The following is a 21384-nucleotide window of genomic DNA, read 5'->3' as shown; positions in this document are numbered from 1 at the left end:
TGCAACGAAAATAGCCCCCGCTCGCTGCAACTAGAGAAAGCCCGCGCGCAGCAATGAAGACCCAACGCAGCCAAAAATAAATAAATAAATTTATTTAAAAAAATAATAATAATAAAAACTTTTTTAAGTAATAAAAAAAATTAAACGTGCTAATGTCTTCTGAGAAATACATTTTTTAAAACTTCCGGGCTTCCCTGGTGGCGCAGTGGTTGAGAATCCACCTGCCAATGCAGGGCACACGGGTTCGAGCCCTGGTCTGGGAAGATCCCACATGCCAGCGGAGCAACTACGCCCGTGAGCCACAATTACTGAGCCTGCGCGTCTGGAGCCTGTGCTCCGCAACAAGAGAGGCCGCGATGGTGAGAGGCCCGCCCACCGCGATGAAGAGTGGCCCCCGCTTGCCGCAACTGGGGAAAGCCCTCGCACTGAAACGAAGACCCAACACAGCCATACATACATACATACATACATACATACATACATAAACAAAACATACATACATACATACATACATACATACATACTTCCAAAAAATTAGAAATCTTTTTTTGGCACTTACACATGACATGTCCTTCTCTCAATGAGCTGAGCTATTTTTAATGACTATTAGTAATTCACATAGATGTTAATTCATTTTTAGACTTATCCCATCTATATTATATCATTTTCTTCATTTTCTCCCTTCTATGTTTTCACTCTATATGACAGAGATGATTAGGGAATTCTTCGCATACAGGTCCCTACTCCCTTATTTATAATTCCAAAATTCAGAAGTTCTAAAAAGTAAAAGGTTGGGCTTGTTTATTTTGTTTTTGTTCAAAGCTCATCTGAAGGCAAATTCTGACCTGAACTGTTATGGGCTATTTTTTATCTTTATTTATCCAACTTAGAGTGAATCTTCATATATTTTACCATAGAAATAATGTGTTTGATAACGTACCTACTGCTACACACTCTGCTGGGAATATTATGAAATTTGCAGAATATGTACTTGTTGCTTTTCTAAAACCCAAAATATTCTGAATTCTAAAACCCAAAATATTCTGAATTCTGAAACACATCTGCCCCCAAATGTTTCAGATATAAGGGACCCATATCTAGATTTTGGTCTGAATGGGAAGAATGAGTGTGGAATAGCTTTCCTCATCTCTAGACTAGCTAGAGGCGAGAAGCAGAAAGAGCAGACCCTAGGTCTTCTCCAGTTACCAGGTGTAGTAACTATTTTAAAAATGCAACAGTGTATTTTTCTTGATTACTCTTTCAAAACTTGGAAAGGGAATTCCTATTAGTAAATACAGTGTAATATTTTAGACTACTTATTTGTGTTTTGATATATTTGCATATAAATAATTCAATTTCAAAATAATTTTTTACACACCTAAGATACAAGCATATGTGAATTATATGTTTTATCAAAAGGCTATTATTAGTAATAATCACAACAATTGCTTTTTATCAAGCATATCATAATTGACAATTACTGCTCTAGTTAAAAAAATAGCTGATAGATTTTTAAGGACTTTTGTCTTGAAGAAGCAAAAGAATAACTGAAACAACTCTGACATTTTTATTCAATCTTGATTCAATTACTTATTCTTTCTGGAAATAATAGAGAATTTTAATAAATGGGATTACTTGATTTAAGTTTTTTATATCCTATCTCATGGAGCTAAAGAAATACATTAAATAAAGCTCACTAAGGTTTAGATCTGGGAGAGCAGAAATGAACAGATAGTAATTTTTTTTTTTTTGATAAATACAATTATGGGGACTCCTAGACCTAGAAATTGAGGCTATCCTGGGAAATCTAGTCATGGAAGAGCACTCTACAAATAACAAACCAATTTTTTTCTTAAACAAAATGATTTTGGATTATAAAAGTAACACATGCTCAATTCACAAGATTTGGCAGATATAGAAAAAACTGGAGAAGAAAATAAGACTCACTCATAATCCTTCCACACCTCCACCTCCAGAAAATCACTATTAACATTTCAGCCCATAGAAATATTCATTATACTGGGTCTTATCTCAGGCCATGGCACCACTTACCCAGCCCTACATGAAACAATTTGTAAGAGTTCTAACTACTTGAAATTGAAATGTGCTCACCTCCACAACACATTCATAAACTGTGTCATCCAACAAAGAAACCTTGCAATGCATGTTTCTGTGTCTTCTGATCGATTTCTGGGAAGCTTTTAATTCTCTTTCTGCTATTGATTCAGGACTTTCTTCTTTTACTTCTATTTTAGAGCAGTCTTCAAGTCCTCCTCCTTCCTCAGTCTGAAAATCGGGATCTTCTCTGTGTTCTTCCTGAGCAGGCTACATACCCATGACATCACCAAGTCAGCAACAAAGACATTTCACAAAACATGCCGTATACACGTTTGCCTATAATATTGCTACCAATAAAAACACTAACTGAAGAAGGAAAACTGTTAAAACAAATACCAGTGATATTAAGATTATTTTTCTGTAAGAGATATTATGATCTCCCAAAAGATCTACAGACTCTGCTATTCTCAAAACTTTATGATAGAAGGTAGAATCCTATCTTTCAAATCAATAAATGAAGGTTTCAGGTAAACCAGAGGACAGCAATCTGTTGTTCTCAGCACTACATTTTCTCCCTGACTATGCCATTGCCTATTATTAAAACCTATTAAAACTGAAACATCTTTGCCCCATGCTCCTCAATTTTAGTGAGGTAGCCTTATGAATTGCAAAACGAGTTGTGATTTGTCATGTAGTCTAAATTTTATGAATGGGGAATTCCCTGGTGGTCCGGTGGTTAAGACTCCACGCTCTCACTGCCAAGGGCCCAGGTTCAGTCCCTGGTCTGGGAACTAAGATCCCAAAGGCCTCGAGGCGTGGCCCAAAAACAAACAAACAAACAAACAAACAAAAACCCATAAAATTTTTTGAATGGCTAAGAGGGATTCTTGGGACCATTTCAGAGCATAAGGCAACATATGTATAGTAGGCTAACAACTGTAAATACCAATTAACTCATTTTTACCAGGTATCAACCATGATAAGTTGCAAAGAAGATTCAAAGAAGCAAGAGACAGATTGAAATCTGGATCTCCTAGGGCAATCATTAACTCATCCCAAAGTAATACAGGTAAGTGAGACAACATTTTGGCATACACTTACTCACTTTCTTCACAATAAAATTGCTGAAAGGTTCTTAACTAAACCTCACTAATTCTTTTCTTTCAAAAAAAATACATAGTTGACATTTAGGAAAAAGGATTTAATTATTTGGCTCCTGCTCCTCCTGCATTAGATATTGGAGGTGGTCTACAAGTCTCCTTCCCATCCTTCATGACCCTCTTAAATGTTACCTCTTCATTAAGGCCTTCACTGGCTATCCTCTCTGGCCTATCCCCACTCTACTAGTATTCTTCATGTTAGTACCCTGTTTATTGCCTTCATAACATTTATTACAATAAATAATTAATTTGTATTTACTACTTTTTTTGTCTCTTCCATTAGACTATAAAGTTACCAAGAGGAGGGATCATGTTTGTTCAATAATAATAATATTTAATAATAATCATGAGAATAATAACAAACATTTATATAGAAATTACAATGGGTCATTTACTGTTCTAAAAGCATTACTTACATGAACTCATTTAACCCTATGGGGAGGGTACTATTATTATCCCCCCTTGACAAATAAGAAACTGAGACCAGAGAAGTTAATTTGCCTAGGATCATACAGTCAGTAAGTTACATACCACTTTGACTCCAGAATTCATGATCTTAAACCCCTTTGCCATATTACAGTTTTTATTTACCAATGTATGTCCAGCTTAGGGCCTGGCACACACAGCAGGTTTTCAGTAAATTTGTTGAGTAAATAAATATTAAAAAATGACACATGGCTTCCAAAAAATCCAAGGTACCCTAGATGAAGGTTGGTGCAGTCCTACAATGCAAACTCACTTTTAAAAAATCTGGTATAGAAAAGGACCACTCAAATGAAATTCTACTATGAAATCAATGAATGAGATTTTAGTTAAATCTAAAATTAACTTTGTCATCTGTTTCAACTTCGGTACAAATGCTATGATCTTGAGACAAAACAGACTAGCCCTGATTCAAATGCTAACTAAAACAAGATATGGATTTTTGCATACATAAAGCAAAGGAGAAAAAAAGCAATTAAGAACCTCTTGAAAGTACCAGGCTTCCTGAAAGATAATGTAATTTAACTCTTTTGGTACTCCTAAAATTAAATTAAATTAATGACATTAAGATATGTAGCTTCTCTGCCTTTACTGTTCATGTTTATTAACTAAGTAATAATAACTAACATTTACTGAGTGCTTATAATATGTCAGGCAATGTCTTAAGAGCTTTACATGTTTATCTCTTTTAATCCTCATAATGGCCAAATAAGGTGAACATTATTATCCTCATCGTACGGAGGAGAAAACTGATAGAGCAAAAGTGTCACTTCTCTGCGCCTGAACCCTCTAGTCTGATTCCATAGCCTGCATTCTTAACTATTATACTATAAATAAAATTTTGTTTTCAACCTTGTTTCACTATAGCAAGTACACAATAACAACTTTATCCTAAACTTTACTCTTAGCACTTTTGATGTATAAGTAATCATTCTAGAAATACATATATTTTTTTAAGTCTAATGAAACTGTATAGCCCAAACCTGAGACCTATAATAGAAACATACAGGACTTACATTTTTTACAATGCAGATAGTGCCCACATGCTTCAGAAAAAAAAAGACTTTGAAAATAACTCTTAATTTGTAGTTCAATAGGCCTGAAAATAAATGGGATTCCTAGAAAATAGTTTGAGTTACAGTACTAATATTTCCTCATGATTTTTGGACAGATGACCAAATTCACAACTCATATTTAGTTTACACTGTGACACAATTAAGGCTCCACCCAACTACTGTATGTTACAAAGGTGATAAAAAGAGCTAACTTTCCTCATCTATATCCTACACTCTGTGGGAATATGACCTAGTTGGAGAAAATGACAAAGATAAGGCAGACATGGTTCAAACTTATCACACACCTCTGGGTGGTCTGAATCTATCTCATGACTTTTATAAAGATATCCATAAAAGGACCATGTTTGCTGATAAATTACCCCATTTCTAATAATTCCACCAAAATAAACTCTAAACCACTTCACTTTCTTTCCATCCCCCCGCCTCATTAAAAATCCTGGACTTTTTGCATTATAATAGCAAAATGTAAACTCATTTGATACATTTCTTTTCTTTCATTTTCTTTTCTTTGATTTATGCAGTATAAGTATCTTTTTAAAAATCAAGTTACCATACGACCCAGCAATCCCACTACTGGGCATATACCCTGAGAAAACCATAATTCAAAAAGAGTCATGTACCAAAATGTTCATTGCAGCCCTATTTACAATAGCCAGGACATGGAAGCAACCTAAGTGTCCATCATCGGATGAATGGATAAAGAAGATGTGGCACATATATACAATGGAATATTACTCAGCCATAAAAAGAAACGAAATTGAGTTATTTGTAGTGAGGTGGATGGAGTTAGAGTCTGTCATACAGAGTGAAGTAAGTCAGAAAGAGAAAAACAAATACAGTATGCTAACACATATATATGGAATCTAAGGGAAAAAAAAAAAAAAGGTCATGAGGAACCTAGTGGCAAGACGGGAACAAAGACACAGACCTACTAGAGAATGGACTTGAGGATATGGGGAGGGGGAAGGGTAAGCTGGGACAAAGTGAGAGAGTGGCTGGACATATATACACTACCAAATGTAAAATAGATAGCTAGTGGGAAGCAACCGCATAGCACAGGGAGATCAGCTCGGTGCTTTGTGACCACCTAGAGGGGTGGGATAGGGAGGGTGGGAGGCAGGGAGATGCAAGAGGGAAGAGATATGGGAACATATGTATATGTATAACTGATTCACTTTGTTATAAAGCAGAAACTAACACACCATTGTAAAGCAATTATACTGCAATAAAGATGTTTAAAAAAAAAAAAATCAAGTTACCATTGACTACATGAATTTCTTTAGAGCAGAAACTCCAAAGCATCATGTTACTTATTACTAACAACTGGCTAGTAAGAAATAAAACCAAACGTTCTTAAATGAAAAGTAAAGTGTATAACCTCCCTTCACCTCCCACACATTCGCACACCCTTACCTGTGTTTCTGCACTGCTTAATGAATGAAGATCCAAGGATGGGTCTGTTTTGAGCTCAGGCTCAGGAGCTGCAATTGGGGCCTTTAAAATGATCTCTTCGTCAAGACTGGCTCCAAATTCTACCTCTTTATGACCTTCACCTTTCTCTTTCGCTGACTCTACTTCTTTGCCTTCTTCCTCAGAGACCTGAGACTTAGGCCTTTTGAGAAATGAGGAGAACAGCCGTGACAGGCCCCTGTTTTCTGATGTCTGCTCCTTGTTCTTGGTCAAATCTTCATGTGTTGGAGTGTCTCCATTAGATGTTTTCAGCTTCTGCTCACACTGATTATCTCCCTCGGCTGCTGCTTGAGAAGCCTCTTCCAGCTGAGTTTCCTGTTGACCCGAGTTTGTGGCTCCCTCACCCTCTTCTTTCTGTTGTTGCTGCTGTGGATTTTCAGCCTCAGCCACTAAACTCTTCTCTGTTGTCATGACGTTGCTATTAAAAAGAAGATGGAAAAGGGGAGCTCTTAGAAGTAAAACACATTACTGAAGGCAAAACCCTCACTTGGGTCAAGTGTACCAGAATTAATATTTTTAGGTATTTAATCACCAATAGACAGTACTCCAGTCCATTAAACATAAGACTTTCCATTAAAGCACAAAAATATCTTACCTATACATCCTGGATAAATTATTAATGCCTTGACTTGCTAAAGTTATGACATAGAGAAATTAGCTTAAAATAGTACCCTCTGAAGCCACCTTAGTGAAATGTATCATATTTTAAATTCAAAGCTCAGAACTGGACATAGCAAATACAGTTTTATCCTTCCTAAAAAAAAAAAGATGTTATTTATACACTGTCCTTTGAGGGTATCAATCTTCAGGTGCTGGATTTGCAGGAATTATATTCAAAAGTCTCTACACCCCAAGAGATAATGGGATTAAAAGGTTCCCCAACTCTTTATTATTCTTTTTCTTTATATTTCTCAGAATGCATAGACTTCATATTAAGAACAGAAATGCAGAATTCTGTTCATTTGTTATCAGACTTGACAACAGCAATGACAAGTATACAGTTAAAATAATCACAAAAGAATTCCTTAGGTTTTCGTGTTACAACAGTAAATTACAACCTCTTGCAGAAGAATACGACTTTAAGTTCTTTAAGACCTTTCTTCCTTCTGACAAATATGATTTTGAATGCTCAACATTTTTAAGAGTAGCAGTGAACTATTACAACAGAGGAAACTAGAGAAATAATAGAGAAAAAGAAACAAAATAGAGAAGAAAAATTTAGAAAGCAAATGTTGATTCAAGTATAAGAGAGGAGAAGGCAGGCTGTAGACCTCACATATTTCAAACTTGTTGGTTTCTATCCTCTTGATCTCAAAAATCCCAGTATTATTAGTTAAGCCACATAATAATGCCAAAGAGCAATGTCACATCTAGTTTACTAAAGGATAACCAACACACAAGGGAACTTTTGAGCAATTTGACTACTGATGGCCTTACACTTTGATTCACTGCTATACCTAAAAGTACTCCACTCAAAAAGCAGCATTTACATTGTCTCTGCATCTGCTCCATACTATTTAGATGAAGTAATTTCATTTGGATGTTAACAATCCGAATTAATGAACCATATTTAGCTCATTCCCTCCTCAGGACCTTTACACTTGCTGTTCTCTCTGCCTATGATGTTCTTCTCCTAGATATTTGAAAGATGGTCCTCTCCTCATTACTGCCTCTGCTCAGACGTCACCTCTTTAGAAAGCCCTCCCATACACACCCTATCTAAAATAATGGCCCTTACTCCTCCAGATGGCCTCACAGCACCTACTGTACTTATTATTATTTACGAATATGTTAACTTATTTGCTTACTGGTTTATTGTCCAATAAACCAGTAAGCAAATGTAAGTTCCATGAGGAACTAAAATGTAAGTTCCATGAGGACAGAATGGTCCCTGGCACGTTATACATATCAATAAAAGTCTGTTGAATAAATTAATTTCAATTGAATATACCTGACAAATAAAAACTGCAAAGGTGTTCTCTAAATTATTCAAGTAAATTTACTTCAAATGCATAGGTCCTATGCTAGGTGCCTGGGATACAACAGTAAACAAAACAAAACAAATAAGGTCTATGTCATCATGGAGTTTATATTCTTGATTCAACTTTAACCAGTATAATGAAAGAAAACTTAAGAGAACTCTTATTTACAATATGAGTGAAATCTAAATATTTGTGTGTAAATGGAACAAAACAGTGAAAACAACGGAAGGAAGCTAATGGTACTGAGAGCTATTTCTGTGTCAGGTCCTGGGTAAGGGATATTATCTACATTATTTAAATTAAGCCTTTCAACAACCCTGAAAGGGAAAGTGGAATTGCTTAACCTCATAGTTGAGGAAACTGAAACTCAGAAAGTAATTGGCCCAAGGTCACACTGCTAGTAGGTGACAAACCACTATAAGTGGTATTGAAGTAAATAAAGGTATATTAATAAAAGGAAAAGCCTTTATGTGAGCTCTTACTGCTGATCTACTTAAATTATTTTATTTTGAGCATTAAAAATATTTTAAGCAATAAAAATATTTACAAAAGCATATTTTCTAGTCTCATCTATTAAGTCATCAAAATTATTCTGCACTAATAAAATATACAATTCAGTCTTTATAACATCACTTAAACATTTACCAACCAATACACATTCTGAATTTGCTACCCTTGAGTGAGGTACGCTTGTACTTGAAAGAAATAAGCTTCTTTTCAATTCCTCCTTATATTAGGAGTAGGCAATTGATTTTTCCAAAATTATTTTTCTTTAATCTCTAAGTAATCAAACTTGACCCAGAAAGAAAACTTGGATATCAAACCACCAGCTATTCTAAAAGAGTAATGATTTGATTTCAGAGCACCAATTTACTTCATACTTCCTTTGCAAAAATAAACAGAGGACAGGCTGAGAATTGAGCACTATTTTCCATGGATTTCAGATATGACTTTATCATTCATCTTACTGAAAAGACACAGAAACCACTTCTATATTAAAATTTTCCTATACAACAGACTTTACAACAAGGTCTCATAAAGATCCATAAAAAAATTACAAATCATTTGGGAACATTTTAGCAGATATGAAAATCACTCAAACCTCACTTCTAACAATCTTGTACTTGTATCTTTCAGTAAATAAAGAGTATTTTTCTTGTGTTTTCAATATTTTCTTATCATTAAAAAAAGAAAAAAGATCTTCTAAGGATATTCCTATAATTGCTTTCACATGAAAGGGTGTCATCTCTAAGAAAATAGCTGAATGAGTACTCAGTTGTTTAAAAACACACACACACACAGATGGTAACAATCTGTGTGCTATATGAATGCTTGTTAAATTTTAATGTGCATTGAATCACCCAGTAATCTTGTTAAAATATAGATTCTTATTCAGCAGGTCTGGAATGGGGCCTGAGACTCTGCATTTCTAACAAGTTCCCAGATGTTGCCAGTGCTGCCGGCCCACTGACCACACTTTGAGTAGCAAGGCAGAGAAAACCATTATTTCTTTGGAAACATACTCGAAATGCCTGAGAAACAAAGATGGCAAAAAGCTACTTTCAGAAAGTGGAATATGAACAATGAGAAATACTTGACACACTAAATGCTCAACAAATGTTTGCTGAATTAATGAATGAAGCATGGGCTTCCCTGGTGGCTCAGTGGTTAAGAATCCGCCTGCCAATTCAGGGGACACGGGTTTGAGCCCTGGTCTAGGAAGATCCCACGTGCTGCGGAGCAACTAAGCCCATGGGCCACAACTACTGAGCCTGCGCTCTAGAGCCCAAAGAGCCACAACTACTGAGCCCGCGTGCCACAACTACTGAAGCCCGTGCACCTAGATCCCATGCTCCTCAACAAGAGAAGCCACTGCAGTGAGAAGCCCACGCACTGCAACAAAGAGTAGCCCCTACTCACCACAGCTAGAGAAAGCCGGCGCACAGCAACAAAGACCCAACACAGCCAAAAAATTTTTTTAAATAATAAATAAAATAAATTTTAAAAAAATGAATGAAGCAAAGAACACAACATATTATTAAATGTAGAAGCTGACGATTAACATTTTTTTTAGAACTCATCTGGTGCTTAATCAAAAGTTCATTGAAATTTTTAACCGCAGATCTGTGGCAATTTCAAGTTGTCTATGCAGCCATGACACTTGCCTAGAGTCAGTTTCTGTGTATCTCTATTGATATGCTCTCTTTGCCACATTTAGGAAGGAATGATCCAGTCATATGAATTAAGAATTAAAGAACAACATCTATCAGTGCAAAACCAATACATTTTGCCACATAACTGGACATATGTAAAAAACAAGCTGAATACAAGTAAAAAAGAGATGAGAACGCAATATAAGGAACAAGCAGAAGGGCAAATGAATTCTTAGAACTTATAGAAACCAACCTCAGATAATATCATAAATGCAAGAAAACAACCAGGAAATGAGACAATGCAGATTCAGCAGAGATGCTACAATTCAGTCTATGCAAGGAAAAACAGATAAAAATGAATTATTAAGGGCAGTTTTCACGTTCCTTTCCAGCCACGTACACATGGGTAGCAATGCATTTAGTAAGAGCCACAAGAGCAAAAGGAGGTGGGGTGGATGGGGGATATAAAAAATGAAACCGATAAATCAGGCAAGTATCTCCAGTTAACTCTGAGACTGATCAGAAATAAACAAAAAATAAATAGCAAAAAGAAAAAAATCCTATGGGCCGTTTACTAAAAGCTCAAATAAACTCATCCTGACAAATCTGTTACACATGCAGCCAAGTTCTCCACCTTACAGAAGATAGGATGGGTAACCAGAAAAAAAGGCACAAAAAAGTCAAGCAGCAAAGACAGGATAAATGCTCTACAAACAGGCCCTTCCTTTGTAAATGATACTATTTTTCATTCTGGATCCAAAATCCAAAAGGAGGTATCTATTTACTTAATGTCAGAAAGAGGTCTTCTGATTAAAAAAAAAAAAAAAATCAGCACAGCCATGAAGACAAAGTGATGAGTTCCCATTCCATTTCAATCCTAATCCTCCAAACCCCAGGAATTATACCCCATCTGGTATCAAAGATACACTTGTTTTAACAGTGTACATCTGTTGACTTCAGGCAAATCAGATCTTTAAAAACCTGATACTGAGCAGATTGCAAGGGCCAGATGATATCTTTCAACTTTTTTGTATCTCTTTCTAACATTAGTATGGTCAGTGCTCCGCTAATGTTTAAGTGGAAAACTTGGTAAAAAAAAAAAACTACAGTTTGGCACCATTAAGAAAATTTCCCTTACAATCACCATTTAGGGATAAAATTTAATAACTTAATTATTGGTAATACTCCTCAAATTAGCTCACTGAACATCTGTCAGTGTTTACTGGGTGCTAATCATGTATAAGGTTTTGGCTCAGCTATTTGAGAGGGACCCAAAAAAGATAATATACAATTCTTAAGGAGATAAGACATATATACAAATTACTAAAACACAAGGCAGTACCTGGTGCTTAATCAGACAAGGCCTCATGAGTGGAACCAATTAAGCACTAGAGAAGTACAAAGTAAGTACTTTCAACTAGAGTGATCACAAAAGGCCATGTGGAAAGGGCGCTTTTTAAGTTATGCTTTGAAGGATGAGTGTAAGATGTCAATACAAAACAACCTAAAGTGCAAAGGACAAATGAAATTCCAGATACGGGACTGAACTGGCATTAGTAGAATACTGTAGCTATTCAAGAATTAGCAAGTAGTACAGACTGGGTGATATAGGGCTACAAAAGGGAAGTAGAAGGAGATAAGGTTAGATTAGTTGCCATTTAAAATTAATTCTAACTGAAATAATAATAATAGTAGCTACTTTTATTGAGTACCTACTAAACACCATACATTATTCTACACACTTTACCATGTTATCTTAGAACCATTCTATAAGGCAGGTGTTTTCACTTCCCAGATAAATATCAATAAACACATTCTGGGAGGTTAAAAATTTTGCCTCAGATCATAGAAGTAAGCCCATGTTTTAATGAAACTATTAATATACTACAAGCTGGTGATTCTATTATAAATTCCCAGTATAGTGTCTGTCTTTCCAAATCTTGGTATTTCTACCCCACTGTTCTCTGCTAAAGAAAACCCTATCTGGAACCCTCCTACACTGTTGGTGGGAATGTAAATTGGTGCAGCCACTATGGAAAACAGTATAGATGTTCCTTAAAAAACTAAAAATAGAGCTACCATATGATCCAGCAATTCCACTCCTGGGCATCTATCCAGAAAAGACAAAAACTCTAATTTGAAAAGATACATGTACCCTAATGTTCACAGCAGCACTATTTACAATAGCCAAGACATGGAAACAACACAAGTGCCCATCAACAGACAATTGGTTTAAGAAGATGTGGTATAAATATACAATGGAATATTACTCAGCCATTAAAAGAATGAAATATTGCAGCAACATGGTTGGCCCTAGAGAATATCATACTAAGGGAAGTAAGTCAGACAGAGAAAGACAAATATTATATCACTTATATATGGAATCTAAAAAATAATACAAATAAGCCTATATACAAAACAGAAACAGACTCACGGACAAAGAAAACAAATTTATGGTTACCAAAGGGGGAAAAGGGAAGTGAGGGAGGGATAAATTAGGAGTACTGGATTAACAGATACAAACTACTATACAAAAAAAATAGATAAGCAAGAAGGATTTACTGTATAACACAGGGAACTATATTCAATATCTTGTAATAACCTATAATGGAAAATAAGCCAAAGAAAAAAATATATATATATAACTGAATCACTTTGCTGTACACCTGAAACTAACACAATATTGTAAATTAACTACACTTCAAAAAGGAGGAGGGGGAGGGGGAGAGGAAACTCCTATCTGTTAAGAATTTATGGACAGGCTTTCAATCTGGCCAAGACCACCTCTATTCCCACCAATTTCAAGTCCCCAATTCATGTACATATATTTCTCTTCCCATGGAGTGTATGTGAAGATGGAATGGGGAGACAGGGAAAGACAGGCAAAGAAAACAGATTATGAAAGGACCTGAATATCATGCTAAATAGTTCAGACTTTATCCTGAAGGCAGAGGAGAACCACTGAAGGTTTTTAAACAGGGAAGTGGATAAACAAAGTGGAGGCAGGACAGACTAGAAGCAGAGAGAAACTCAACAAATGACTGGGTAAATTCAGGTTATCAGTGAATAAATTCACAGTGGGAATCCCTAGGGAAGCTGAAACCAATACTGGGCAGAGAAACTTGAAAAGCCTTGCAACCAAGGTTTAAGAGCTACTGGTTGCCCTTAGTTTCTCTAGCTTATTCTCATTAGCATGTTTCTCAATAACACAGGCAATTTCATGTCTGAGCCCGAAGGTATTTTTATAACATACTTCCTTGACCCACTCTGATAAATGGCTTAGTAAAAGAGGTCTAGCAATAGAACCAAAGTAGAAAAGAGAAGGGAAAAGAGACGGATATCTCACAGGCATCTCAGTACATGTCCAAAATTAAACTCTTGATTCTCTTTTTCCTATCCCAGTAACTGGCTTAATCATACCATCTAGTAGCACTAACCAGAAACCTAAGTGTCATCCTTGGCTCAGCCTTCTCCATTTCGCTTCCCGATCAAATCCATCTGTTAATCCCATAACCTCCAAAACAGAATTAGAATCAGTCTACTTTTCACCTTCTATACCACTACCATGTTTGTGCAAGCCTCTTTCACTTCTCCTTGTATGATCTCAACACCCTCACCTTGTTCCACTTTCCTCCTAGCCTCTATCCTATAGTCATACTAGCCAAGTGCTCTCCTGGCTTAAGTCATTTGTACATGCCATTTCCTTGGACTGGAATACACCCCCACCCCTTCAATAAGGCTGGTTTCTTCTTATGCCTCAAGATTCAGCTTGAATAATTCCTCCTCAAAACAACCTTCCTTGACTGCCCTAATATCTACATAAGTCTCCCCATAAGTCCCTTCCCCATTTCTCTAGCCAGTACCTATTTATTTCCTTCACAGTACTTCTCTCAATGTATATGAACATACTTGTTGTTTATCTGTCAGTGTCTGTCTTCCCCAATCCACCACCTCCAACCACACTGCAATATCCATGACAGAAGGACTGTTTTCCCTTCCATGGTATACCTAGTACTTAGAACTGAACTTGTGCTGCTACCTAGCACAGAACCTAGTACCTAGCACAGAACACTGTAGATATTCAATAAGTATTTGTTCAGTAAATGGATAAATATAAGGAAAAAGAATAACTTAGGTTTAACCATATCAATTATACATACACAGGATGGATGTTATTCAATTTGACAACAGTTCATAAGAAAAGAATGTTAAGGTCTTGAGTGAACACACTCCAACAGAGATAAAATTCTAAAACAGCTAACAATCTTTAGCTTCATTTCTAGACTTACAATGACCAAAGCACTCATTTGACTCTTCAACATGTATTTTCTGAGAATGTTACAGTGTTCTAGGCAATATGGTAAGCAGTAGGGCTACAACAGTGAGAAAGACAAACATAGTCCCTGACCTCCTGGGCTACACTCTCCATCCAGAAGATCATGGAAAGTTACAATTGCTCAGTTCTCATTAGTTATATTACATCTTAAATCTTACATTCAGCTCTGGGCAGTTTATTTTAAAGCAGCAGTCCCCAACCTTTTTGGCACCAGGGGCCAGTTTCGTGGAAGACAATTTTTCCACAGACGGGGCGGGGGTGTGGGGGTGGTGGAGGGCGGGAGGATATGGTTCAGGCAGTAATGCGAGTGATGGGGAGCGATGGGGAGCGGCAGATGAAGCTTCCCTCTCTTGCCCACCACTCACCTCCTGCTGTGCAGCCCGGTTCCTAACAGGACGGGGACTGCGATCGGTCCACAGTCTGGCAGTTTGGGGACCCCTGTTTTAAAGAAACCTGTTTTAAAGAATCTGTCCAAAGAAGAGATAGAACATAATGATGGAATTTGAAACCATGTCATAAGGTAAATAACTGAAAGGTATTGGGATACTTAACCTAGAAAAAGAAAACAGAGAACAGGGAAGTGATTGTTGCCCTCACAAATTTCAAGAGCTGCCACATTCTATGTGATTCCTAAGAGCAAAACTCAGATTAGTCAGTGGAAATTACAAAGACACAGTTTTCATTTCAAAATAAAAGGAAGAAATTCCTAATAATTTGAGATATCTAATAATTTAATGATCTGCTTGGGAATGGTGAGCTTATTATCACTGGAAATAGGCTGTAGTATAAAGTCAGTTACCATTTGGGTTAGAAGAATAAGGGGGAAAAAAAAGGATAAAAGGCCATTTTACTTCTCTAATCAGAAAACAGAATCCAGTAACATTCCTTCATACAGAAAGAAACAAATGTTCAAGTATTGAAGTCTCAGAAAATTAGCTAGAAAATAGTTTGTTTCCCAATAAAATCAATCTCCTCAAAATGCAGGAAAGTGTCTTTCCATTGTAACTCAATTTAAGTATGCTAATTAGCACTTCTAGAAAAACAGGATAACCATCTATGTAAAATATATAAATGGTAGTTTAAAATATACAAAAGAGCTTCTTTGTGATTCTCCCTTCATCCTCCCAAAATCATTTGGACCTTAAACTACTCCTTATGTGGACTGTTAAAGAATACTTGCCATACTGAGTGAATCAGGAATGTCACTCAGCATGAACATGCTGTTTTCAACAACTTGATTTTTAATTTAAGTCATTTCCATGGTGACTAACACCATTGAATCAACTCATTCAAAGATATTTTTAAATAAACAAACTCTTACTCATCTCCTTCTAAGAAGACCAAATACTGTATGCTCTCTACTTCCCTATAGAATTCAAGCTTGTACTTAGATGATGTCTAGACATACTCTGAAAGTATACCACCTGGGCCCTCCCAGAAGAATGCACTATCCCCGTGATTACTACGCATCACTGAGGAAGATGTGAGACCAAAACATTCATTTCCCACAGAACTGAGTTTTACTCTCTTTAATTGTCAAAATGTGTTAGTTTAGCCATTCTGAATGGAAACCTTTATTAAATGGATAATGTGCTTCCTTGATTCATTTTAAAAACCTATAGAACATATTAAACCTTTATTGACTTAGTCATCATTATGAACCTCAATTACTATGCAGCGCTAATGTCCTCAAGGGCTATTTTAAAGTCTATAAGGATGGTGAGCTCTGCCACATGGATACCTGAGTACTGTGGGGGTTTTGTGTGTGTGTGTGTGTGCGTATATATCTGCCTTTAATAGTTTTCCTGTTTGTTCATTTGCATAATTAGCTTATATTTCTTGCTGATGTCAAGATGGTCTGCCAATGAGTAGCTTCCAACATCTCCTTTTCTAATCTGCTGTTTGTTAATCTACCATTGACTAGGAAGACAAATTGCCAAGTGTGTTACAATTGTGTCTAAAATAAAAGAAGTGCAAAGAAAGAGTAAGACTAATGCTTCACATTATTCACTGGAATAATTTAACACATGGATTTTGTGAAATCTATTTTAGCCCTTCAAATATAAGCCTACTTTGAGGTTCCCATTACATTGTAACTAGTTGAGACTGTTAGATAAGTGACCTTCAGATAAATCACACCAATATAATGACCATTCTCTTTCTTTACAAGTAGAGATCAAAAGCTTTAATACTGTTATTCACATAAAGTGTTGTATTCATATAAACTCTTTTGGAAAACCAAAAACGAAGTAACAGTTTAGTCTGAAAATGTAACAGAAAAGGAGGAGAACTATTTAACAGCATCAAAAATCTCAAGGTAAATACAAATAAAACCTGAAAATTTCTAGCTACCCAGGGGGTTTAGCTAAGCCTATGGAACTTTTCTTACACTCTTGTTCTTATTTTATTATCTTAGAGCCAATTCAATCTAACAATACTTACTAATTTTAAACTCAAGAAATTCCCTAAGATTTATTATACTAGCAAATTTCACTTTAACCAGAAAACTAGGGTATAATAATTAACATCTGATTAGAGTATAAGTATGAATAGAAATTAACATTGGATCATGGGTTGCATTAGCAGACATTGTGAAGACTGGAAAATAGGCTGTGGTTGTCTCCCACTATTGTTAAATGTGAAAAATATACTACAGTCTACCAGAAGATAAAATGCTTTCTCACACTGTTTGGCACAGAAACAAGATTCAGTAATGACGGACTATTTCAAATGACCCACTATTTGCTAAAAGCATTCAAGAAAATTATTGACTATGCTTGATGACATTTTTCTCTCTCTCAAAAAGGACATGCCCTATTATTGTGTACTTAATTCTAAGCAATAAAGAATAATTTATTGGTGACATGAATGTATCAGGAAACTTGGCAGAAAGTAATAATTTCACAAAGTTGGTGGGGTTTTTTTGTGGTTTTTTTTTTGGCCGCACCATGCGGGCGGCTGGTGGGATCCTAGTTCCCCAACCAGGGATGGAACCTCGGCCCCTTGTAGTGAAACTGCGGAGTCCTAACCACTGGACTGCCAGGGAATTCCCCACAAAGTTTTTATACTGAGAAAAGAGGTAGGTCATAGTCAAATATGTAAGCTTATAATAAACAAATTTTTTAAACACTTAAACAAAAGTAAGGCATGATTGCATGGTCAAGGATTCTACAAGCATATAGAACTTGTAAGGATAAGGCAATTCTAGAAAGTGAAGTTCATTCATTACATTTCACATATATATATCAAGTGCCAGATCCTTTTCTAGGCCCTGGGGATATTGCAGTGAAATTTTCTCTACACAATCAGAAATTTTTAGAAAACATGAGGAAAGTATTAAAGACACAGTCATGAACAGCAGGGAGATTACAGGAATATATGATGAAGTTTTAAAAATAGCATTCCAAAGGACTACTTACAAAAATGATCAAAAGGCTGAACCCCACCAAAGGATGGAGAAAAAAAAAAACCCAAAGCAAAACAAAACAAAACTTTTAAAAATGGCAAAAAAGAAAGGAGGGGGGAGGAAAGAGAGAAAAAAAAGAAGGTCAAATTCAGACTACAGCTTGAGAGAAAAACAGAATATTGTTAACATGTGTCAGAGACAAAATTAACTGTGCTCTTTCAAACCAAACAATATAAGGAAGGGTTTATAATCAAAGATAATTCAGGCTAGTAACCTCACATGTTAAAATGTGTTTATTTCTTCAGTCCCAGAAAAATCTTATTTCAAAGTTCAGAAGTAACTTGCCGAATTGGATCTAAGATTCACTAATAAACCATGGGTCCTCATGAAATTCACAGCTAGTATGATTGAATCAGAGTTCAAAAATATCTCAAGGTAGAAAGACGGACCAAAACCAACAAGGTGAAATTTAAAAGCAAGGTAAGGTTTCCACACTGAAGCTTGAAAAATAATTACAAAGAAAAAAATGTGGAAATAAACAGCCATGAATCAGAGAACAGATGAAGTCATTAATAATAAATTCATAGGATGGAAACTACAGCAGTGAAAATGGACTAGAACTACACGTATGAACATAGATGAATGTCATGTTTGATGAAAAAAGCATATTAAAGAATATATTTTGTGTAAAACTATTTACATAAAATTGAAAAACATACAATATCATATAAACTGCTTAGAAACACACAGGTAACAAAAGCATAAAGAAATGCACAATCACAAAATATAGAAGAGCAGTTACCTCCAGAGACAGGGAGAGCAATGAGACTGGAGAGAGGTACCACAGGAGCTCTCAGCTGTATCAGTTATGCTCTACTTTGTAAATTGGGTAATGTTTATCTCTTTCTAGTTCTTAAATATTTTACAATAAATTTTAAAAGAATTACATAATTATATTATGAGGGCAACTTAACTTGGTAGCATTTTTTTTTTAATTTCTTATGAGCCAAAAATGCAATGTGGTTTCTAAAAAGATTAACATATTTTGATAAAAGTGTGGTATCCAGATTATGGAAATAATTGAGCCACCGCAGTCCTTATAGTTAACCACAGAATACTGTTTCATTCTGAGCACTGCAATTTAAGCAGGACATTAACCAAACCGAGTGTATCCAATGACCAGAATGATGAGGAGTCTAGAAACCATAACTTTATTTTTTTTTTAACATCTTTATCCGAGTATAATTGATTTACAATGGTGTGTTAGTTTCTGCTTTATAACAAAGTGAATCAGCTATACATATACACATACCCCCATAACTCCTCCCTCTTGCGTCTCCCTCCCATCCTCCCTATCCCACCCCTCTAGGTGGTCACAAAGCACCGAGCTGATCTCCCTGTGCTATGCGGCTGCTTCCCACTAGCTATCTATTTTACATTTGGTAGTGTATATATGTCCATGCCACTCTCTCACTTCGTCCCAGCTTACCCTTCCCCCTCCCTGTGTCCTCAAGTCCATTCTCTATGTCTGCGTCTTTATTCCTGTCCTGCCCCTAGGTTCTTCAGAACCATTTTTTTTTTTTTTTTTTTTTTTTTAGATTCCATATATATGTGTTAGCATACGGTATGTTTTTCTCTTTCTGACTTACTTTGCTCTGTATGACCGACTCTAGGTCCATCCACCTCACTACAAATAACTCAATTTTGTTTCTTTTTATGGTTGAGTAATATTTCATTGTATATATGTGCCACATCTTCTTTATCCATTCATCTGTCGATGGACACTTAGGTTGCTTCCATGTCCTGGCTATTGTAAATAGAGCTGCAATGAACACTGTAGTACATGACTCTTTTTTTTTTTTAATTAAAAAAAAAAGAGTATATTACTAATATTAAAAAATGTATATTCTAAAATTACAGTGTTTTCCAGAAATCTCTGGGAATATGCAAGCCACTTGGGGACAAATACCAGGAGGAATAGTAAGTACCTCTGGCTCTTTGCTCTGACCCTTGCAAAGAAAGTGCAGGTACATGACTCTTTTTGAATTATAGTTTTCTCAGGGTATATGCCCGGAGTGGGATTGCTGGGTCATACGGTAGTTCTATTTTTAGTTTGTTAAGGAACCTCCATACTGTTCTCCATAGTGGCTGTACCAATTTACATTCCCAACAACAGTGCAAGAGGGTTCCCCTTTCTCCACACCCTCTCCAGCATTTATTGTTTGTAGATTTTTTGATGATGGCCATTCTGTAGAAACCATAACTTTAGATAATCCACCAAAAGAAGTGAGGATTTTTTTTTTCAGGAGGATAATGAGACTGAAGGGAGAAACTATATAGTTATCTAAATATAAAGGCAAGAGTAAGATGAAGGGATAAAATGTGGTGTATATATGCAATGGAGTATTATTCAGCCTTAAAAAAGAATGAAATTCTGATATATACTAGTATGACATGGATGAACCTTGAAAACAATCTAAGTAAAATAAGGCAGACACAAAAGGATGACTATTATATGATTCCACTTATATTAGATACCTATAGTAGTCAAATTCATGGAGAGAACAAGTAGAACAGTGGTTACCAGGGGCTCGGGGAAGGGAGGAATAGAAAGTTACTGTTTAATGGGTAGAGTTTCCATTTGGGATAAAGAAGCTCTGGAAATGGATAGTGGTAATGGCTGTGCAACATCAATATACTTAATGACACTGAACTGTACACCTAAAAATGGTTAAGATGGTAAATTTTATGTTATGTATATTTTACCACAGTTTTAAAAAAGGAGAAGAGTACATTTTCTCTGACTTTTCAAATCCTTGCTAAGTATCCCTCTTGTGTACCCTTGTGGTTCTAATATTTTCATATATATTACACTGTGCTATATTGTAATTGCTTGCTTAAAATGTTTTACGAAGGCAGCAACTATATCTGTCTTGCTAATCTTTACATCCTTTGCGTTTATCACGATTGATACTCAAGTAATTTTTGAATAAATAAAAGCACTTTCTAGATACTTCAGGGGATACAAAAATGAATAGTTCATTCATGCCTTTAACGAGTTTATGATCCAACAGAGGAATATATTTTTTGTTTTCTGACTGATAACCCAGTGTTAAAATGGCTATCCCTTCATTTTAGTTAGTTTGGTATCACTATTAAAATCATGTCGGGCTCCCCTGGTGGCGCAGTGGTTGAAAATCTGCCTGCCAATGCAGGGAACACGGGTTCGAGCCCTGGTCTGGGAGGATCCCACATGCCGC

At 36.0% G+C, this 21384-nt stretch overlaps 1 protein-coding gene across 12 annotated transcripts in view; it reads right to left on the bottom strand.

Moving 5' to 3' along the window:
- Positions 1 to 21384, bottom strand: part of EPB41 (erythrocyte membrane protein band 4.1) — a 203286-nt gene that overhangs the window by 117792 nt on the left and 64110 nt on the right. For 11 of the 12 annotated variants that reach the window (XM_068539311.1, XM_068539312.1, XM_068539310.1 and 8 more), the window contains exons 2-3: positions 6191 to 6665; positions 2113 to 2325 (exon numbers count right to left, since the gene is read on the bottom strand). In XM_068539311.1, the coding sequence (XP_068395412.1) occupies positions 2113 to 2325; positions 6191 to 6665 (688 nt within the window). The remainder of the gene's footprint in view (positions 1 to 2112; positions 2326 to 6190; positions 6666 to 21384) is intronic. The other variant, XM_068539321.1, reaches the window with a different exon arrangement.

This window comes from Eschrichtius robustus, chromosome 3 (assembly GCF_028021215.1).
Source record: "Eschrichtius robustus isolate mEscRob2 chromosome 3, mEscRob2.pri, whole genome shotgun sequence".
Classification (NCBI taxonomy): domain Eukaryota; kingdom Metazoa; phylum Chordata; class Mammalia; order Artiodactyla; family Eschrichtiidae; genus Eschrichtius; species Eschrichtius robustus.
This window is presented reverse-complemented; position numbering and strand designations above follow the sequence as displayed.